The 23,773-nt window shown below is 49.0% G+C and overlaps 1 protein-coding gene across 1 annotated transcript in view; it reads right to left on the bottom strand.

Moving 5' to 3' along the window:
- Nucleotides 1-23,773, bottom strand: part of LOC130377672 (partitioning defective 3 homolog) — a 271,523-nt gene that overhangs the window by 16,967 nt on the left and 230,783 nt on the right. The window contains exons 17-20 of the mRNA XM_056584828.1: nucleotides 20,905-21,053; nucleotides 17,774-17,818; nucleotides 10,103-10,336; nucleotides 5,975-6,257 (exon numbers count right to left, since the gene is read on the bottom strand). Coding sequence (XP_056440803.1) covers nucleotides 5,975-6,257; nucleotides 10,103-10,336; nucleotides 17,774-17,818; nucleotides 20,905-21,053 — 711 coding nt within the window. The remainder of the gene's footprint in view (nucleotides 1-5,974; nucleotides 6,258-10,102; nucleotides 10,337-17,773; nucleotides 17,819-20,904; nucleotides 21,054-23,773) is intronic.

Raw genomic sequence — 23,773 nt, 5'->3', positions numbered from 1 at the left:
CCCTCCCAGAACCCCCCCCCCCTTTCCTCCTCTCTCCCCTCTGCCCTCTCCATCCCCTCCTGCTTCTCAGGCAGCCACCACCCGCCCATCCTCATCTTTCATCTTTCCTAGAATTCATGATGCGATGCTGCGGCTCCTAGCTCTAGCGTGCAGAAAACACACAAACACACACACAAACACACACTCATATGAAGGTATACATACACACACACACACCGCAAACAAGCATACCTACTAATATACTCTCACACACACACACACACACACACACACACACACACACACACACACACACACACACAGATGGAGTCAAGGCATTCGTGAAGGAGGTCAGTCCTTCAAAGCAAAGAAGAAAAAAACATCTCATTAGGCCCATTGAGGAGGGGCAGGGCCGGGCCGAGACGCCACTGTTGTCTGGCTGCCTGCTACCAGGGGCCCGGGGCCAGGCCCTCCCGACAACATCCAAACACAGCCAATAGGACGGGAGAGTAATGATCGCATGCTATCCACTCGAGAGAACATGCATGATCACAGACAATGGTTACAGGGGATAATACAAAGCACGCCTTCCCGCTGCACTCATGCACACACGGATGCATGTATACACACACACAAACAGGCACGCATACACACATGCAGAGATACACACACATGGACACATACACACACACACACACAGAAGTGAGCACATACACATGCACACACACACATGTGAGAACACACACGTCACATACACACACGCACGCACATTTGAGCACACACACACACACACACACACACACACACACACACACACACACACACACACACACACACACACACACACACACACACACACACACACACACACACACACACACACGCAGATGCATACACACACCCACAGGCACACACACACACAGACACACACCCCTCTTCACTCAAATAGACTGGGTCTAGACACAATAACCCCTTCAATCATGTCATGCACGCATACACATACACACCCATACACACACACACACACACACACACACACACACACACACACACACACACACACACACACACACACACACACACACACACACACACACACACACACACACACACACACACACGCATCATCTGCACCCACAGACGTCCTAAAAACAACAGTGGCTGTTGTGCGCTCTCCGCCCAGGGCCGGCCTTTATGTGGTCCATGTTCCCGGCCGTGCACCATCCATCCATAAGTAAATAGCCTATTCATTACTGCGAATAGTGTCCGGCCTGCCCGGCTATGCAGGCCATGCAGTTGTACCGTTCCCCCCCGCAGCCTAACCCATGAAGGACCGTGAGGAGAGGAGGAGAGGGGGTGAGGGATGGAGGACCCACTGCGGCGGCTCCCTTCAGGGGCTTTTCAGAGCCCAGCCTTTTTTCCCTCCCCATCGTGAACACTTTCGCTGGCTCTTTCACTCAATGTCTACTAACCCCTCCCAGCATATACATGCCCCAGCCCCCCTGGGTACAGCCACCCTACCACGACCACCTCTCTATCGCCCCCGCCCCCCCCCCCCCACCATACACCCTCACACCCAATTTCTCTGTTACTTGACTTTTCATGTCTGCCACCAATCCCCATCCCCCCCGCCCCCCCCCCCCCCAGCTCCAACCAGCCCCCCAACAATCAGGCTGTCCATTAGGTGTGCACCAGCGCATGGTCACGTCCAAAGAGGCCTTGCATGCAGATGAGCGCAAATTGCAGCATCTTGCAAAGTCTCCTCGGAGGAGGAGGGAACGTGAGGCCTGCTGGGGAGAGCTGAAGTGACTTCAGGGTAGGGACGGCGTATGGGGCCGGATACCTACTGTATACCTATACTGATATCAGGCACTGGGTACGTCGGTACGTGGGTATGTATTACTGTCTTTAATGATGAAGTCCCCGGAGCCCATTGTATAGCGATAGTCTGACGTTCGTATTTGAAGAAAGTACATATCTTTTATTCATTTAGGCTGCATCAACGTTGCGCTTGTGTCTTTTTTGCAGCTGAGCCGCATCGTGTTTACCCCATCTGTTCTGCTCTCTGCCCCTGTCTTTTCATGGCTGTTAATTGTTATAAGGTCTATTTACTTTTGTTTGCCCTTTACATTTACATTTTCATCAACATAACAGAGTATATGATAGTTATTTATTCAAAACATTGTGAGCAGTTGGAAGTGGAAATATTATGAGAAAAATAAAGCACTGTCTTGGCTGTTCTCCGTTTGTCTTATCTTTTCGACAAAAATAACCGATAAGAGTGCCGTTAAGGTACCGGATCGATAAGCTGTAAGGACAAGAGTGGTAGCGGTTGTTAAGACACTTAAATCTTAACAATACCCATCCCTACTTGAGGGAGAGAGAGTGGAAGATAATAAGAGAGAGAGAGAGAGAGGGGGAAAAACCGAAGCTCGATATTTGGAGAAAGTAAAAGAAGGAAAGAGAGAGAGAAAGATAAAAAAACAGGGGGAGCAGAAGAGAAACAGATCGTACATATACGTCTGTGCCTGCGAGTGAGTGCGAGTGCCTGTATGTGAATGTATGGATGTGTGTGCTCTGACTTCTCAAGGAGTAGGAGGAGGACTGTCCATTCCTGCAAATGAAAAGATGAACATCGGCAAGAACCTAACCTGATGCCGACGCAATCTTTCTCGATACTTTTGATGCAGCGCAGGGGTGCTCATACATGAAAATTCACTTATGCTAATTCTTTGCACCTACCGGAAGACTGCATAGCTATCGGAGGCACAGAGGCATCCGAATAACTGTCAAAGTCTTTGAAACAAAAGCTGATTATAGAGAGGCACCTGACGCATCTTCCACAGGACTGGAACTCCACCTGCGGTTTATTTCCCCCCACGCAGGCTATTTCACTCTAGGAGGGTTTAGTCTCTCCATAACGACACCGCGCTCCACTTCATAGGCAACTTGTGACTGATCTCCGCGGCTTCTAATACCTGAGGAAGTAAAGGGAGATAGAGACTGGGGAGGAGCTAGCAGTGCTCTGAACATCCCACACTGCAGCCCCAGCCTGGACTCAAGTGGCTGGGGTGGTGAGGGGTAGAGGGTGGAGGAGGTGGTGAGGGGTAGAGGGTGGAGGTGAGGGGTAGAGGGTGGAGGTGGTGGTGAGGGGTAGAGGGTGGAGGTGGTGAGGGGTAGAGGGTGGAGGTGGTGGTGAGGGGTAGAGGGTGGAGGTGGTGAGGGGTAGAGGGTGGAGGTGGTGGTGAGGGGTAGAGGGTGGAGGTGGTGGTGAGGGGTAGAGGGTGGAGGTGGTGAGGGGTAGAGGGTGGAGGTGGTGAGGGGTAGAGGGTGGAGGTGGTGGTGAGGGGTAGAGGGTGGAGGTGGTGAGGGGTAGAGGGTGGAGGTGGTGGTGAGGGGTAGAGGGTGGAGGTGGTGAGGGGTAGAGGGTGGAGGTGGTGGTGAGGGGTAGAGAAGGAGGAGGTGGTGGTGAGGGGTAGAGGGTGGTGGTGAGGGGTAGAGGGTGGAGGTGAGGGGTAGAGGGTGGAGGTGGTGGTGAGGGGTAGAGGGTGGAGGTGAGGGGTAGAGGGTGGAGGTGGTGATTGGTAGAAGGTGGAGGTGGTGGTGAGGGGTGGAGAAGGAGGAGGTGGTGAGGGGTAGAGGGTGGTGGTGAGGGGTAGAGGATGGAGGTGAGGGGTGAGGGGTAGAGGGTGGAGGTGTTGGTGAGGGGTAGAGGGTGGAGGTGGTGGTGAGGGGTAGAGGGTGGAGGTGAGGGGTAGAGGGTGGAGGTGAGGGGTGATGGGTAGAGGGAGGTCGTGAGGGGTAGAGGGTGGAGGTGTTGGTGAGGGGTAGAGGAGGTGGTGAGGGGTAGAGGGTGGTGGTGAGGGGTAGAGGGTGGTGGTGAGGGGTAGAGGGTGGTGGTGAGGGGTAGAGGGTGGTGGTGAGGGGTAGAGGGTGGTGGTGAGGGGTAAATGGTGGAGGTGTTGGTGAGGGGTAGAGGGTGGAGGAGGTGGTGAGGGGTAGAGGGTGGAGGAGGTGGTGAGGGGTAGAGGGTGGAGGAGGTGGTGAGGGGTAGAGGGTGGGGGTGGGGTTCTGTGTGGTTTCATCCAGTCATTTCACGTGCCAGCACACGATAAAGAGAAATGATAGACCACTCTGCCAGTGTTAATCATCCACACATACGGGCACGCGCACACACACGCACACACACACACACAAACACTCTTCCATCTAGTGAGCAAATTAGACCCTCGGGATCTATTCTTAAGAAAGCAACTAAATAAATCGATAACTAAAGAAATAAATAAACAGAGCTAATTTGATGTCAACAAGCGCTTCAAACTGAACTTTATTCAAACCAATCCATTTCTGAGCCTTGCTGTAGGGGGGCACGTGTTTAACCTTGGTGTTTACGTAGGGATAGGAATACACCCTAGGGCCCTGATGAAGGCAGGTAATAAGCCCCCCCCCCACCCCCAAGCCCCCCATCCGCCCCCCCCCCGAGCCATGACCTCACAAACCTCTCGGCGTCTTCTCTTTACCTTTAGTTTAAATTTTTTGCTATTCTGTGTGAATGCCGGCGTGCTAAACTGGTCCAATTAAAGTAATGCACACAGAAAACACACCAGGGGCCCCGCACCGCCCGGGGCCCCAAGTTATGCCATATTCAAAGGAACAGGGAACGTGAACTCCCCCGCGATCACAAACACGCTGCTTGCCTCGCCTTTTCACTTTAACCGCAAGACGACTTTGTATTTCCAAGTTGGAAGCATTTTATTCTTTTCACCTCACTTGATGCGGTACGAGATACGATGTCAGCACGGTCGAGGTTGGGTTAGAGATTGATTCTCAATCCGTTGTTTATTCCGTTGTTTTACAATGATCAAGCAATATAGAATCAAGGGTAAATAATGGCCAATATCCTGACCTGAACCCAAAGGTGATGGTGAAGGTCTTGGGTGTGTTTTGTTTGTGGCACGCACACACAAAAAAGTGTTCATTCTATAATGTAAACCAGATAAAATAAATGCTCTGTTTGGGTTGGGTGTGCCCCCCCCCCCAACACACTGCCTTACACAAAACGATCTGAAACAAAAGACACCTTGAAGCTCTGTTTTGTTGCTCTTTGTTGTTGCTAATTAAGAGGAATATACCCTCTTGGCTCAATATTTTCCTCTTTTGAAGAGACATCGGAACAAACAGCGAGGGAGCAGGGGGGGGGGGGGGGGGGGGGGGGAGCGAGGCAGCGCAAACAGGGGCAAACGCCAAACAAACAAACAAACAAACAAACAAACAAACAAACAATCAGGACCGTTCTGTAAGCCCTCTGGTCCGTTTGGATAATCTCAAAAGGTCCCGTTGGCTTTCTCTGCGTGCTGAAGCAGCTATTCACAGACGCCGCGCATTAGCACTTGTATGGCCCGCGTGCGAGCGCTGCATTGTCTGGCGCCCCACCGACAAATGTGAACGTGTCGGATGGCAAAACGCTGCTGCTGCATGTGATTATGAATAAAACATGTGTGCCCTTATTAAAAATAATCGGCTTCAAAAGTGACAGAGGGCCTTTGAGGTCAACACCTCCCTAACCAGCAACGCCAGCACCAGCAAATACCTTCACTCTCTCTCACACACACACACACACACACGCACACACTCATACATACACCGGCATGCACACACACACACACACACACACACACACACACACACACACACACACACACACACACACACACACACACACACACACACACACACACACACACACACACACACACACACACACACCTCTCATAGAGTTCAAGGAGACAGACCTGTGATTAGGCCCGGCAGCATCCTGAGAGCACATTGAAATTCACACCAAACGTTCCGGCAGGCAAAGTGGAATTCAAATCAAAGTGGACGCAACGATTGGAGCCCCGGGGGACGGCAGGATGTGTGTGTTTGAGGGGTGTATGTAGGGAGGTAGGGTGGGTCGGGGGGGGACGGGTTGGTCAGACATCATCGTTGTCCTTACCTGAACATGTCGCCCAGGCCCTTCAGCACGCCTTTCTTGCCTCGGCCCTTTTCCCGCTCTTTGCCGTCCATGGGGCTTTTCCCCGGTCCATCGACTGACTCTTCCTCTGCTTCCGGCTCCTTCTTCTTCTTCCTCCGGCTGCGTTGCTCCGGGGGCGGGGGTTGCAGCCTGCCGTCGTCCCGTGGACGACGCCCCGGCCCGAGGGACACGGGGGAGTGGGGGTCCCCGGTGGTGGAGAGGGAGTCCCTCCCTGAGCGGGTGCTGCCCTCTGTGTCCTCGTCCACTGGGGGAGAGAGACACAGAGAGAGAGAGAGAGAGAGAGAGAGAGAGAGAGAGAGAGAGAGAGAGAGAAAGACAGAGAGAGAAAGACAGAGAGAGAAAGACAGAGAGAGAGAGAGAGAGAGAGAGAGAGAGAGAGAGAGAGAGAGAGAGAGAGAGAGAGAGAGAGAGAGAGAGAGAGAGAGAGAGGAGACAGAGACAGAGACAGAGAGAGAGACAGACAGACAGACAGACAGACAGACAGACAGACAGACAGACAGACAGACAGACAGACAGACAGACAGACAGACAGACAGACAGACAGACAGACAGACAGACAGAAATGGACGCATAGACACAGAGTGGGATAGAGGGAACCCACGGAGGGAGAATGAGCGGGTTGGGTGAAGAGAGAGGGATTGAAAGGAAAAATAACGAAATAAGTAAAATTCACACCTGCTCATTTTGAGTCAAAGCAATCTCTGTCTATTCAACACCTCTATTAAATTGACTTTATTTTGTTGAATAGTGTCGAAGATGTTTTCGAGCTGATCAACCATTACTCGTTACACTCCCAGATAAATCATTCATCATCCACCAAAGTAGGGAGCAGTACAAATCAGTCCACTGAACTTCATGTTATGAATATATATTCATAAACTTTGCACGTCAGCAATATCAATCAGCGTCTCCAATGGCGTCTGAACTAATTCCGCCGCGGACTTCAAATTAAAATTCTCCTTGGACGACACCGGGTTGATTACACACAAAACTTTCACATGGCATCACACCGAGACCGATGTGCAAAAAAACTAATTAACGTGTCACTAATTATGCATTTAAAATGCCCCCCTCTAAAGTATCATGGGGAAGCGGGGAAGATCTTAATTGCAAAAAACACGGTATGCATGGCAAAAGCCGTCAACAGTGTTTTCGCGGGGTATCACTCGCCCAGAGCGCCAAGGTAGATGTCCTTTAGATTAGAGGTTTATTACGCCGTCGCACATTTCCTCATCTGGGTTGCTGCCTTTTGATGGGAGCCGAGGAACGCGCTTATCTGTGGGGAGGGGGGGCTTCGAGACGCAGACTTTGAGCACACAGAGATAGATACGACATTGAGACGCAGCGGGATGAGTTAAGTGGATGGGGGAGGGGGGTCCCACACACTGAAATGCAAAATCCAGCCCCCCTTCTCTCGATCTCCCCTTCACCATGTGTGTGTCAGGGTATGGGATCGGTTGCGCTCGGAGAAAGATAGTGAGACGAGGCGGTAGGCATTTGGTGGATTGAGTTGGACAGAGTCCTTTTTAATTAACCGTTCTTCGCTCCCAGATACACAGCCTACACTCATCAGGTGTGGGACACGATAAAGCAGGTGATAATACCTAAGATTATGGATGGCTAGGATTTATATCACTCATTATGCTGTTCGCTTATCATTCACTTAAGCACAAAGGCTAGGAAGATTGAGAAAAATAAGAATCTGGCATTTACGAAAAATGTGCAATTAGCAATTGTATTCATGTCACTCTGCTTTATTTCTCTTATCTCTTATTATTGCTCCTCCTTTTAAACGCAGTCAGTTCTGGGGCATCTGGGGGTTTAGTGTGTGTGTATGTCTCTGTGCGTGTGTGTGGTGTGTGGTGTGAGGTGTGTGTGTGTGTGTGTGTGTGTGTGTGTGTGTGTGTGTGTGTGTGTGTGTGTGTGTGTGCGTGTGTGTGAGAATGTCATCGTATGTGTCTGAGTGTGTGTGCGTGCTCGTGTGTTTGTGTTTGTGTGTGTGCGTCTGCAGGGGTGCAGCTACATGTGCAAAATACAAAGATACAAACAACACATTGCAGCGAAGTGCTATATTTAATAACATAGAACACATGATAATATTAAATATTAAGTATTCAGGGGGTGTGAAACAATAATAACTACATCCAAACTGGCCTTGTCAGTCACAGACAGTATCTTGCCCATGTTTCCCGGCACAAGCCTATAGCAGGATGAAACCCAATTGTGCAACGACTGAAAAACAACACTCGCTGAGGGCCTTGCCAGACAAGTCAAACCCCCAGAATCCTCCAGCTGCATAACCCACCCCAGTCAAAAGTTCTAACCCGTGTTTTGCCTTCCTTCGTTTTATCCCACGGTTTCTTTACTTCCCTTCCAATAAATAAATACAAATACAATAAAGACGCAGCGGAGGAGGGAGGGAGGGGCCGCGTGGGCAGGCTGCCCGGTAGGCTATCTCAGGGGGACAGATTCTCCCCCTCAGCCGATGCCACGTCCTTATTTTATGTAAATAAATAAAAAGTCTGGCGAGCGGCAGAAGGGGAAAGCGGCTTATCTGTCAACTTTGACTATTAACCTCAGAGACAAGCACGGGCCGCTTGCTTTTATCTAAATTGAAAAACAGAGTTATTTGAATATCACGGGGAGGGGAGAATGCAATATACCTCTGCAGGGGGAAAAAAAATAAATGCGTTCTTCCCCCATTTCCCCCCCCCCCCCCCCCCCCCTCGAGATAAGACTGTATTTAGTTCCTTGCAAACAGAGCTTATGAGAAGAAAGCGATTCAGGCAAATAATTTCCTCTCCTCTCTTTCCTCCCCTTCCTCAACCTCCCCCTCCCCCTCTCTTCCTTTGCTTCTCCTCCAAATATCCCACCAGCTGTTTTAATGGAATCCTTTAACGCTGAATGGAAATTCGGTATCTGTGCGATTACTCTTGTGCTATTGCCGCGTTATTACCTGTCCCCGGATGTACGACGTCTGTCTCTATATTCGCAAAGCGGTGGCTTCTTATGTCGTGGCGACGCCCGGGCTGAGATTGATACATTCGCTCAAGCGACAGTGGAGCGCGACCGCCTCTTCCTACCCCGTCCCTCTCTCACCGTGCTGCGGAGACAACCCAGGCCTCGTGTATCGCTGCCTAGGCTGAGGACACTCACCCCGAGCCACGGAATGAAAATACAACACGCACACCCCTTTATGCACAGCACACCTGTACGCACCAACCCTCTAGGCCCCGTGCGCTGTGCAGTGCACGTTTTTATGTTGTTGTCGCTCTAAACACAGTCGAACACCGCGGTGTTAGCGCAAGGTTGTGCTCGCAGTGTGCACTCCAAGAAGACGCCGTGGTAAACCGCGGCGTGTTGTTTTGTTTGCGTGTAGTGTGGCGCCGGTGGAAGGAGCGACGGTGTGCACTTTAAGTGTGTGGAACCCGCTACCCCCCCCCCCGCCCCCTGTCCCCGTCCCCCTTCCCCCCCCACCCAGGGGGACTACGTGTTGTCTGGAACCCTTCTCCTCAAAATCACATGTGTGAATATTAATGATGGCGAATTAGAGACTCTTATTGTGCGCACGCTGCTGGAGTAAGTGGGGGATTTGTAACCTACTTTGGGTTGGAGATGATGCCTGACATAGCCGAGGGGTCTCATGGGGTAGGTTGCAGCTTGGCTGTCCCATTGTGTTTGTGTTGATACGCCCCGATGATTACTCGTGACGGTGAGAGTACTTTATCGTCACCAAACACAAACCCTCTCATGTAATACTCCAGAGTATAGGAGCATTACATTATAGTTTCTGATTTCACTTTGATTTGTACCGAGTCTATCTATATGTAGAAAATGTCTTGCTCTGAGACCTCTGCTGGCCTTGCAATTTCCGTTTCATAATATGATTCATGTTATCAATACTTAAATGTGCGGTGAGTAGGATTTAGTGGCATCTAGTGTTGAGCTTGCGGAATGCAACCAACTGAACCCCGGCCTGCCCCACACCTCCCCCCTATTCCCTTTCATTCTAGGGTAAAGAAAAAAAACGATTGTTATGTCATTGGAATACACACTAATTTAACGTAATGTAACGTATTCAACACTTACACGTCTCCATTCCGATGTCCTCCTCTGTGGCCACGGCAACGGACGTGTCGTACGACTTGTCGATGGCCGCCCGGAAGCTCTCGTTGCAGCCCCGCCCCCGATTGATATGTTGGCGTGGCCTGTGCACGTTGATGTCGCCGTTGAGCGACGCCTCCGCCACAGCCGTCTGGAGGCTCTCCAGGGAGCTGGACTTCTTCAGGCCGAGCGAGGGTCCCACTTCCTGTTCCGAGGTTCCTGTCAACACACGGTGACAGAGTGAGTTTATAGCTGTCTGATGCAAGGCGAAATAGAAAATTAAAGCAATACGTTTCAATCTACATTTTCAGAACGGTCTCAGGTTTTCTTTTTTTCAATTTGTATCATTTTAAATTGAACAATCTACATTTCTACACACACACACACACACACACACACACACACACACACACACACACACACACACACACACACACACACACACACACACACACACACACACACACACACACACACACACACACACACAAACCCAATATTATAGACATATTATCAAGTTCAATAAAAGTAAAGTAAGTATCGAAAGGAAGTCGCACAAACTGTAGGTCCTACAAGTGAAATTGCATTTAAGTTTACCTAAACCTAGCCATGGTGGCCCAGGAACACTGTTATCGCCCAGCTCAATCGTTTTTTGCTTGTTCAGCACATTTATGTTAAAAAAGTGCTGCATTCACCTTTTTTTAGATAACATTCTTATAACCCAAGCAGTGGAATCACCCCATTACCGTAAATTTTACACCCTTACTTTTTAATGGAACGTGGGACTCAATTTAAAGTACAGAGGGGATGCCTGAACCACTGCTGAAGTGGTTCAGGCTGCTGAACTGTTGTGTCTCACAGTTATTCGCTTTTTATTACGTTTGGTTTGAGATGAAGTAATACAGAGCTCTGGCCATGCAATTCCCAACAAGAAAGGAGGCAAAAAGGGTTACGCAAATTAGGTTCAAGAAATTAATGATGCCATCGGACAGCCAATACAGTGATGCGCACCAAGAAGAGACCATTATACCCCTGCTGTGACACTTCTGCGGTGAACGCCATAACTCAACCTTTGTCCAGGCGCCGACAGAGTTTTTAAAGGGAAATGATGAGGCTGAAGTATAAGGCGTACAAATGGAACACAGTTGGCAGAACAATCATCCACATCTGCCAGATGCAATATAATAATGAAGATAATACAAAGAAAGTTTCAATGGACTGTGAACTTCATTCCGATTCCTTAAGTGGTCATTGGAGCGCAGGCAGGGTTGGGTGGAAGTGATTATTTCGACGAGCGTTGCACTGTGGATAAAGTGGCAAAGGACAGAGTCGTTTAAGCAACATGAATAAATAAAATTGGTTTCTTTCACACGGTCACAATCCAAAACCAACTTGAAAATAGCCTCTCAAAACGTCCTTCATCTTGTTTATTACGAGGACCGGCCCTGCTTTAGAACTGTGGCCTAACCCTGTGTGGATGTAAGCTTGCAGTAAGCTGCACAACACAAGGGCCGTACCACTGAGTGCACAGCTTCCACTCGCTTTGTGTCCACTGAAAACAACACGACCTACACTGGAAGAACATACAGTCCCTGAAAACACCAACTCATCAATGAAGAAAAGTAAGCCTCTAAAAGGGGAAACAGTCCAATAATATAGTTGTAGCACAATGCCCTAACATCACCAAAACTGGACTATAAAATGTTGAGAGAAGTTGGCAACATGTTGGTGTGCGTTGGTATCTATTGGTATTTGATGAGGCAGTGTGCACGCACCTTAAGGCATTATAGAACAACAATTATTTACATATGATTAACAGAAAGGAAAAACAGCGAGTTCAAAATAACACTCTAGCAAGACATATCCTGAACTACGAAACGAATATAAAAGCCTCAGGGGAAACGCGGGGAGGAAGGGATTAGGCCCAGCAGGGGGGGGAGCAAAACCGGGTCCACAGGATCCCTGGACAGCTGTACTTATTATTCCAATGGTTACCAAGGTTTTGTTTAGGGTATGTAAGTGTAGCGAGACCCCAAGCATCGGTAATGCATTTTGTCGCGTGTGTCAGTATATGCGTGTGTCTGTGTGTGGTCGGTCCGTGTTCCCGTCTGTTCCCATCCCCCCCCCCCCTGCCTTAACCCCACCAGGAGTAAACAAACCGATTGGTTGATTTTCTGTCGCACTCATTCCACCTCGAGGCGAGATGCCGCCACTGCCGCCCTAACGCCCTGACGCCGCGCTGCCTCCCTTCAACATAACCCGATGGATTTCTATTCAGAGTCCCTTCTGAAGGCTTGTTAATTGCAAACTTCAACCGAGGAAACAATCAGTAACGGTGGATATCCTGTTGATTGAATAGATTCTCTCTCTCTCTCTCTCTCTCTCTCTCTCTCTCTCTCTCTCTCTCTCTCTCGCAGGACCCTGTGTATGAGGAGTAATGGGGGGGGGGGGGGACTGGGGGCTCTGTATTGACCCTGTCCACATGTAGGGAGCGCTGCTACGTTCAGGGTGGATGCAGATGATGTAAACCATGGATCATCACACCGTGTCCTGGCCATGTGGTCTCCCTCTCCCTCCTACCACCCTGCCTGGAGACTAATGTTATCCCAAGCACACACAGACACGCACATGCACACACATACAATTGCACACATAGGATTGAAAAAACACACACAAACACACACACGCACGCACGTGCACTCACACATGTGCACACACAGAATTGACTACACACACACGCAAGCAAGTAGGAATGTGAACACATAAGAACACAAACAAACGCACACATAGGCACCCACAAACACACAGCAGGACGCCGCAGTGCGCAGGATTGGACAAACAAATCCATGCATACACAAACACACACACATACCTGCTTCAATAAATACACACACACGGGGTGAGGTTGGTGTGCGCCCCTCATCAATAAGGCCCCTGACGTGTTTAAAGAGGTCTAAATGGAGCGTGCTCCAGCGGCTGTGGGCGATCACAAAGGAGATCGTTCTTTCTCTTTGTGGACACACAGCTAAACTCAGAACGAGACGCCTCTCAACAACAAGGAACACAAAGAAAACAATGACCCATCGGTTCAATAATTACAGGGAATTAGACAACGGGTCTGTATATGTGTTTGAATGCTTTTCAAAAATCACCTGGATTCACTGTGTCATTGTGCGATGAGAAAGGGCCAAGACTCAAGTTTTTTGTTTCCGTCTGTGTGTTTTTGGTTGTTTATGACAGTTCAAGTGGGATAGGAGGTTGATGTCAAATCTCATTTGGGCGCAGCCTGGGAAGCCCTGTGAGAGTTTAATTTTGACAAAGGGCTTTATAACAGCAACTCGACTGGAGAGGAACGGAAAGGAGGTGAACATTAAGACGGAATTAATTCACAATAAATTGGAGAAGAGCTTTTATTTCTCCCTCCTCCTCCTCCTCCTCTATGTTTGAAGGGCTCAAGACAAAAGAAGGCAGTGTGCCAGAACAGCACGATAATCCCAAATGTGCCGCTACTGTTATCATTAGTTCACTGGAGGCAGCGCTTTTCCTCCCTCTCTCCCTGTCTCGCTACCTCTCTCTGTCTATCACACCCCTCTCTCTCTCCCTTTCCCCATGGCGCTCTCCCTCTCCCGTTCTGTCGTCTAAACCCTCTCTGCTAATCTCTCCTTGATCCCTTAACCAAGCAAACCTGCACCAGCTCCACTACTGATTAGCCTGCCGTGACACACACACACACACACATTGAGCTTCTTGCAGCATACACACGGATAAAGAAAATAAACAATACATTATATTTTGAAGACATTTAGATCCCTCCCCAGAAGAAATGCTCACAAAAATGACACAACCGGCCAACAATCTGGAAAAGAGACAGCTTTCAAGGGGTGTTTCACAACACCTTCCCTCCTAGTTCTCCTCCGCTCCACTTGGTTTGGCTTCCATCGAGCTACGCTGATGGATTGAGTAACAGCCCTGTCACCCATAACAGACGTAGGGTCTAGGAGGTCAAGAGAGCCAGAGAGAGGTGGGTCCTGTCCAGTATTTCCAGCAGCCGTCCGTAGCCATGAGCCATTGGACTGCAGTCGATCGAGAGCCGCTCCTTGTGAACAGTGACTTGCAAACGCTGAGAGCAACTGAACGGGGGTCTTGCATCATAGGTCGTGGTCATCGCAGCGAGACAGAACAGACTTTCTGTGCGTCTCTGAAAATGTCCACTGAGTGGGGGAAAGCCACTTTAGGGCATAGAGGCAGAGAGGACATCCCTGATTAGAGCAGCCATGTTCAGACTGCTTGCAGGAAAACATGGGGGAAAGACAAATTCACAGCCAGAGTGGAAATCATGTAAATTGACTTCATCAGAAGGAGTAGTCTCATCCCGGAAGGACACGGAAGGACACAGGACACCCCCCTCCCATAAAAAATAGGAAAAGGTGGAAATGAATGAATCAAAATGGACAATGAAAATTCAATGCTGTGTTTTCGTGTGTGTGTGTGTGTGTGTGTGTGTGTGTGTGTGTGTGTGTGTGTGTGTGTGTGTGTGTGTGTGTGTGTGTGTGTGTGTGTGTGTGTGTGTGTGTGTGTGTGTGTGTGTGTGTGTGTGTGTGCACAAAGGACAATGAATTGTCAACGTGGACTCAAAGGTGAGGGCGAATGTGTGTGTGCATGCATGCATATGTGTTTGTGAGTGTGTGTGTGTATGCGTGTGTGTCTTTATGAGTTTGTGCGTGTGTGCATACATGCACGCGAGCATCCATGTATGTATGTGTGCAATCTTGTGTTGGTGTGTGTGCGTGCGTGCGTAGGTACGTGTGCGTGTGGATGCAATTGGCTTTTCACATCCCCGTTGAATGAAACCCTCATCAAAAGCGGGTCCAAATGACATGTAAATGTGGGGCTTTCAAAGCTTAAGCACAGATTCTGCCAACAGGCAGCACAGAGCTGTAGTCAGGGTGCGTGTGTTGTGGCACAATGGAGGCTGGGCCCCCTCCAGGCCAGAGAGACAGAGGGAGAGAGGGAGAGAGGGAGAGAGAGAGAGAGAGAGAGAGAGAGAGAGAGAGAGAGAGAGAGAGAGAGAGAGAGAGAGAGGGTAGTGGTTCTGGGGAGAGAGAGGGGGGAACACAAATGACATCTGCCGTACTTGGAAGCAGGGAAATGATCCCGCCAGGACCACAAGTCAGAAACGTGGCACTGCAGAACTACAAATCCCCCCCCCCCCCCCCCCGCCCAACCGACCTATCATTGTTTCTGGTCGGCGCAGTGTGTTTGAGGGGAAACCGAGAGTGTGTGAGATGGGTAGACATAATAGAGAGAGAGAGAGTGAGGGAGAGAGAGAGAGAGGAGAGAGCGACACATCGTGGATCCTCATAGGACCCTGCCTTTGTTTTCCTCTGAAGCACACCCCCCCCCCCCCACCTCCACCCCCACCCCCACCCCCAAGCAACCACCTCCGCTGGGAGAGTTTGACGGACAGCTATCTGTGTGCCAGTCTATTATGTGATTCCTATCACACAACAGAAGCCTCACCACCACCCACCCCACCCCCGCTGCTCCCCCGTCTCAACCTCACTCATACTATTCAGAGTGGGGGGGGGGGGGGGAAATACATATTCCCCATCGCAAAACAGACTCCGGCTTGTCACTCCCCGCACGTCTGGAGGAGAAATGAAAATCATTCGATTCGTATCCACAACAACAGCGGGAGGCAGCGGCGCAAGGAGGGGGTAGAGAAGAAGAAGAGGAAGAAGATGATGATATACACGAAGAAGAAGAGGCAGAAAAATAACAAGAGGAAGATTATGATGGAGATGAAGAAGAAGAAAATGAGGATGAAGAAGAAGAAGACAAACGAAAAAGAAGATGAAGATGATGATGAAGATTAAGTAGAGGGAGAAGAAGAAGAAGAAGAAGAAGAAGAAGAAGAAGAAGAAGAAGAAGAAGAAGAAAACGACGAAGAAGAAGAAAACGACGAAGACGTCGAAGTCATACAAATAGTCGAAGATGAAGAGGAAGAAAAAGACAAAGAAAAAGAAGAAGAAGGAGTTAATTTTAATTTCTACAGGTGTACACCTGTACAAAATGAATTCGGTTCCCGGGTAGAGAAGACGCAAAAAAAAAGAAAACAAAAGTCCTGTTCCATAGCAAGACAAAGCGAGGAACAACTAATGGGAGGCATTTGCAGGGGCAGGTGGGAGAACGGGCGACGGCAAACTCCATGAATAAATCAACAGCCGGTATTAAAAGCAGCCAGAGCTCATGGTGTAATTAGAGCTGCTAAATCTGTGCTTTGCCCGCCATTATTCACCACGCATGTACAGATCTGTGTATGGACAGGGATTCCATTACACATCATTTATTCAGAGGGGAGGGGGGAGGGCCATTAAAGCCTAGTGTTAAAAGGGTAATTAGGCTAAGAATAGCCGCCAAGGTGGCCATGGGAAAGCCGTGTCCGAGCCTCTCTCCAGTGCAGGCGGAAGACGTCCCGGGGTTGAGAGCGGGGCCTCTCCTCTACGTGTCTGCCAGCTGCGCGTCGCTAACCCAGAGGGGTACGTCCTTCGTATGACGCGGTGGAATCACGGGGACGTCTCAATCAGTTAGACTGCGCTTGGGTCGCGTTGCCATGGCGCTGAGATTGTTGAGCACAATGCCACGACAATTGAGCTTTGTCGTTCACCGTGAGGTCCCGCATTGCCGCGGCTACGGTGATTACATCGAGTTGGTCATAAGGTGTTGGAGCAATGCAAAAATTTAAATGGAAAGCATATACTGTGAGAAAACGTAAGCGTATAGCTATTATATATAAATTATATAAATATAATTTTTTCAGCCCTTTATTGAATCTACTCAATAGTTTTTAATCTATATATAAAGATTGTTTCCTCCACTTTATATTGGGCTGGTACAGACTCAGTCACTCATTCATCCATTCATTCATTAGCACGGTTTGCTAATTAAGGGCATATTCAGACTGAACAAAATGGCTGTTCTACAATGGATTTCTCATATAGCCGTCATGTATTCTCTCTTTGTCTTCTTCCGCTGCCACAACCGGGCGAGCATGTTAAGTGAGCGTGGCCTGCGCTAACACACTGCAGCAAGCGCTCACAACATCCTGCCTAAAATGAATTAATTGCAGCCGTCAGACAGGCCAACTGGCAGTGAGCGCTTGTCAAATGCCACTCCACGTCTTGGCTAATGTCCGCCCGGCCTCACCTCCCACAGTGATGGCTGTTTTCTCTCATCATATTCACTACAGCACAAGTACAATGGCGCAGGCCTGCAGACGTGTTGCCAGGTCCTGCTTTCCCAACCATCTCACTCCCTCTCCCTCTCCCTCTCTCTCTCCCTCTCCCTCTCTCTCTCCCTCTCCCTCTGCAACATCTTCGCTCTCTTGCTCATCAAGCGGCAATCATTGATGAAGCACAGAGAATCCCCCTCCGCTTCCATTGAGACATGCAGTGATCGGTAATGAAAAATGATGGTTTCAACATGGTCATTTGATTTGATTGAGATTACCTCCGGACAAGAGATGATTTCTAATTGGTGGGGAAATAAGGGGACGTATTGAGTCGCAGAGAACAATGGCACGCCGAGGAGCTCGCGGGCAGGGGGGGGGGGGTGCTGTTCCTGTGGTGAAAGGGGTTGTCTTGCCTGGCTGCTTACCTCTGTTGCTTGCTGAGCAGGGGTAGTAGTTAGGCAGATCAGCTACTGTTGAAGGGCATACGTACAAGGGCATACACGTGTTAGTGTTGGTTAGTTGCACTGCATGCCATGTATAATAAAAGGCACATGCAAATCAGAGACCGAGAGCGAGAGAGAGAGAGAGAGAGAGAGAGAGAGAGAGAGAGAGGATGAGATAGATGGTGAAATATGCAGAATGTTGGCTAAAAAACAATCCAGATAAGAGTCGTTGAGATAGTGAGCACGAGGTTGGATGGCTTTAGAGTCATGATATAAGCAGACGCGCCGTTCGCGGCTGCATGTCAATCTCGGTCATCTTCAGGTAAAGCAGGATGAATGTGTTAATGTATTAGTGACGACAAAGTCCCCCCCCACCTTCTCTTCCTTCCGTTTAATCTCTCCCTCTGATCTAAATGGGATTGGAACCACTGGCTGTCGGGCCAGTTTAGCATTTTTCCATTCTGTGACAGGCCTTTTAACTCTCTCGGGTCTGGGATTTGGATTTGAGCTACTGGGGACCTATACTTTCAAGTCCCAAGACCTTAAACCAACCGCAAACTTACGCACTGGGTATCCATCAGGTGATTTCCTGAAGGATACAGTGACCAAATGAAATACATGTTTCACATCAAAGATTCAACATTTATCTTGTGTCTGCTTCCCATCTTCTTTGGATCATATTTTAAATAATATATTAAATATCCATATGGCATGATTTTGAAGCAACCAAAAGCATGATGAAATGAATTCACATGGTTACACACTCTTGACTCATGCATTATTCCATCATTAAATCATCTCTTTCAACTCTCTTATGCTCAATAAAGGTTAATCATTTAAGCAGCAATTGCAAATGCCCCCCTTTAATCTAGCAATTTTCTTGTTACAAAATGTCAATTAGCTTATGATTCACTTTACTGTGTTCATGATCCCAGCATTGATTTAAATGCCACCGCCTTCACACCCGTGCTGCAAGTTGTCAAAACGCAGTAGAAAAGGAACAAGGTATTTATTCGCCTGCACAGTTTTAATAATGCTGTTTCGCCAGTGATGGACAGTCACACTATATTGATATACTGTCACCACCGTGTTTCTCAAACTCGTTGGCATGCCTCGTGCAGCAACATGGACGGCTGAGGTAAATTACATTGAGCGCCAACCCGAACACTGATGTATCAAGGCTGGTGAAGATGAATTGAGGGGGTAATAGACCTTTGTCGGTGGCAGCTGCGTGTTCCTTTGAAAACGCGCGTGCTGTAACTACAGTCCGAGACTTAGTGCGGAGGAGTTGATGATGGAACATCATCTTATCAACGGATGAACTGCTCTCTAGTTCTCAGCAATGATCGTTTTCTCCCCCAGACTAATCTCATTTGTGAAGAAACGCTGACACCACTTTGGTGCGATTAGGACATGTAGGCCTACTGGAGCCATTGATAAGAGGTACATTTGCTCCGATGATAGCATGATCACGGCGCTATCAATGTTCCTCATCCATTCTGGGCATTTCCTTTCATGCGATTCCAACCTGTGTTGGACACTAAGAACATAATGGATAAGATAAGATCGTGAGCTAATTGGTCAGGTCGACCTTTGCCCTCAGAGTGCTGACTAACAGCCCCTGCATATCGACTTCCGCTCTGCATAATGTTGACCGCAAGAAATGAGTAGAAGCCAGTAGCTAGCATGCTCTGTATTACTGCCCATGACTAGGACTAAGTGCTAGCTAGCATACTCTGTATAACAGCCTATCACCCAGACTATGGTAAGCTACCGTACTATTCATTATAGCCTATCATCAGGACTAAGGTCAGCTAGCGTACTCTGTATAACAGCCTATCACCAGGACTATGGTCAGCTCGCGTACTGTGTGTAACAGCCTATCACCAGGACTATGGTCAGCTAGCGTACTCTGTATAACAGCCTATCACCAGGACTATGGTCAGCTAGCGTACTCTGTATAACAGCCTATCACCAGGACTATGGTCAGCTAGCGTACTCTGTATAACAGCCTATCGCCAGGACTTAGGTCAGCTACTGTACTATTCATTATAGCCTATCATCACGACTAAGGTCAGCTAGCGTACTGTGTATAACAGCCTATCACCAGGACTATGGTCAGCTAGCGTACTGTGTATAACAGCCTATCACCAGGACTATGGTCAGCTAGCGTACTGTGTATAACAGCCTATCACCAGGACTATGGTCAGCTAGCGTACTCTGTATAACAGCCTATCACCAGGACTATGGTCAGTTAGCGTACTGTGTATAACAGCCTATCACCAGGACTATGGTCAGCTAGCCTACTGTGTATAACAGCCTATCACCAAGACAAAGGTTTAAGTATTGACACAAACATGAGCACGGTCAATCATAATGCAGCCTGCAGTGTTCTCTGGGGGGGGGGAGGAAAGCTCATTTGGCCAGCGAAATGAAGAACCATACGATACGATTTGGGAGAGGCACTATCTTTGGTTGACGCCCTTGGGTGCATAGTCTGATAAGTCCCTCACCCCAGGCACAGTTTGTGTGTGTGTCTGTCTGTCTATGTGTGTGTTGATGTGTGTCTGGGGGGTGTATGCGCGTGTTTGTGGGTGTGTTTGTCAAAGTTGTGTGTGTGCACCCCTGTGTTTTGTGGTGTCGGTAATTGCATCCTCCCTCTAAATGAGGCTACCCATCATGCACCAGAAGCTAAACTGGTCTATTTTTTCCAATTATTCTCCCTGATTTCTCCCTGAAGTACCGATCATGGAGCATATTACATGCATAGCACAAAGTGAGGAAAGAAAATCCAACAGGAAATAAGGCATAAATGGGGGGGGGGAGCGGTAGTTTGGTAGTTTGAGCAAGAGAAGGCCCAGTAGAACGTGAATGGGCAGCCTGTAAAACTTCTTTGTTGAATAGACGGGCGAAGACGTTAAATTGAGATATTATTAGACCCTAAAACCGTAACCCCCAACCCTCTAAAACGTACCTTCACTTTAACATATACCTGTAGAAATCCTCTATGATTATGCTACATGATAACGCTCCTTACTGCCATGACTAACGTTAATGAATGATTCCTTAAGGTCCCCCTAGTGTAAAGTGTTAGAAGAAGACACTGTGCTTACCCAGGTCCATGCTCTTGGACTTGCGCGTCTTGACGATCTCCAGCTGGGCGGGGTTCTCAAACTGTTTGGTGCGTTTCTCCGACATGCTCTGGCGCCCGAAGCCCTCCCGCTGGAAGGAGCCGTCTGCGTCCGTGTCCGGGCTCAGCGAGCTGGGAGAGAGGAGAGCTCTTGTTAAGTCATGCTTTGTTTTTTATATGGTGCATTAGTGTGTATGGGTTTTACAGTTGATTCACTTTTCGATTTATGCAAGGGTATGTGACTCTCCACCTTTTTTTTAATACGTGGATTGCAAAAATTAATTGGCAGGCACTATACAACCCCACATCACTTTGAAAGAATCGTAAATATAAAGCATTGTCACACACATATTCATCTGTTTTCAATAAGATATGGGATATGGAAAGTAATGTGCTGGACAAAGGCAAGTCCGTTCACTTAAATCCAGTCTATTCAGATTGAAATTGGCATGCAATCTACGTTCCCTACATGATCACACACGCACACACACACACACACACGTCAACCCCCCCCCAGTCCCACCCCGCCTACCACCACCGCCGTCACCCTGAGTCACTTCCAATCATTCATGGCTGTTCAAGGACGTCTCCACCTCTGCTGGGTTCACCCCAGGCCAGGAGTTGTGGATGGGATGGGGATGGGCTGCTAGTGAGGCGATGCCTCCCATTTAAGGTCAAAGCCCACCCCCGACCACCACCAGCACCACCTCCACCACCCCCTTACACCATGCATTCAATCCCAGCCCCCCCCCCCCCCCGACAAACTGTCTGGGGAGCCTGACCCATCGGTGCCTGCAGCGTCCCTTTGAGCTCTCTCTCTCTCCATCTCTGTCTAGGATCTTAATTGAAAACCCCGTCGCCGCGGAAGAGCGGAGAGAGGGGCGGAGGTGCCAGGGTGGAAGGAAAAAGGTGGTCCGAGGATATTTGCATTGCAAAGGAGAGCCTTTCCAATTAAGCGTCACACCCTTTGAGGAGCCGTGTCTCGGTGGGACACGCCCCTACATACTCTTCCGACACTTCTGTCTCTCTGGCGGTGTTGGCATCATGTTTTCCTGTGCATTTCTTTGCCTGCGTGTTCTGCATGTTGACGGCAGTACGGTCGTTCATGCCAGGGTCCTGATTAAGCGTGCCATGCCTGTGGTGCGTGCAGAGCTGCTCGTGTTCAGAAACGTGTGTGTGTGCGTGTCTGTGTGCGCTCATGTGAATCTCATGTTGCCGTTGAACAGGGGGAAAGCTCTTAGGTTAAGTCTGTTCTCTCGGATGTATATTCAGCACTGCAGATCCTCAAAGAGATCATCACAGGGTTTTGCACGCAAATAAAAAGTGGATCTCTCTTCATGCGAATAACTTAACTTGCATATTTTCTTCCCTCTATGGATGGCAGGGGAGACCATTGACGCTCCTGAATCGTACAATTACTGCTGTCTTTGGCGCAGAGGACAATGCACCATGAGGAAGGAAGGTGGGGGGGTGGGGGTACAGATGATGAAAAATTATTCGGTGTCAAAGATACAACAGGAGCTGAGACCCCCCCCCCCCCCCCCCCCCCCCCCCCCCACCCCCCTCTTCCTTCTCTATTTTATACCGGCGACAAGCATGGCAGGCTAAATGCTACATTTCCCAACTGCTGTGGGGCTGATGGTTGAACAAGCATAAAGAGTATGATTTTCTTTTTGTATTGCGCATGAGTTGTGTAATCTTCCGCCATACGCCCGCTCCCGTCACTAAAAGGGATCTGCAGCTTAGCTTTTGACACGCACATTGACCTTTGAAACAACCTTTGGCTAAAGAAATCTGCTTCACACAAGAAGAATGACCTTTACAATTTGAATATGAAAGGGGGAAGATTGAAGAGGAGACCCCCAAAGATGAAGGGACCAACAGCAGGAGCAGCTTTCTGTTTACTTCCTGCGCTCACCTTGTGAGCGCAGGCCTCATACCCCCTTCACTCCCCTCTCCTAAGCCCTTCACCCATTGCCCAATGCCACCCTATCACCGACCCCTTGTTGCATACCGTGAACAGGCTCCCCTGTTTGATCTCTTTCCTGCACCACAAAACCTTCCTGGAACAACTCCTTAACGACAGCTGCGATACCGTGTTGTGTGTTAGACATCCACTGCCGATTTGGGTTGTACATAAGGGAATAATAAGAATATAATAAATAAAAGAGTCTGCCGCTGCGACGTCGACCCCGGCTGACAATCGCAACTAGAATCAAAAGAGTCTAGGGGGGCGAGCTCTGCCTGCGCAGGCGAAAGAGAGAGAGATGACAGGGAACAATATATTATTCATTTGTTCAGTTTTCATCATTCCATTTCTTTTTTGTCTCCCACTCATCTTCGGATGCTCTCTGAATACCACCCCCTCCCCACCCAACGCCCCGATGTCAACCGCTGCAACATGTGAGAAAGGGGGAGGGGAAGGCAAGGAGGGGAGGCATGGGGATGTGAAGGTGGGGATGCTTTCTGCGGGAATTTAGATTTCGGTCACTCAAGTCGCTATTGTGTGTGTAAGGTGGGGGAGGAGGCAATCAAACACGACAGACCTCGGCATGAAGCACAGGATGGAGCAGGCGTTCTCCTTTCATCCCTTTAAAGACACCGGGCAGACGGTATAAGAGGGAGAGAGAGAGAAAGACAGAGAGAGAGAAAGAGAGAGCAAGAGCTAGAGAGCAAATCTAGCCATGGAAAGCTGGATATGCAATCTTGGAATAGATTGGATCGGAAAGTGTTTGTGAGCAATTGCACATCAAGCGTGTGGGCATTTGCATGGCGGCGCCACCTGATCCAGTCGGAAGTCCAGCCTTTTTGCTGTTGTTCCAGTTCATCTACAAGGCTTCTCCCCTATCTAA

The sequence above is a fragment of the Gadus chalcogrammus genome, chromosome 23 (genome assembly GCF_026213295.1).
Source record: "Gadus chalcogrammus isolate NIFS_2021 chromosome 23, NIFS_Gcha_1.0, whole genome shotgun sequence".
In the NCBI taxonomy this organism is placed as follows: domain Eukaryota; kingdom Metazoa; phylum Chordata; class Actinopteri; order Gadiformes; family Gadidae; genus Gadus; species Gadus chalcogrammus.
The sequence above is the reverse complement of the archived record's forward strand: the minus strand, read 5'-3'. Positions and strand labels throughout refer to the sequence as shown.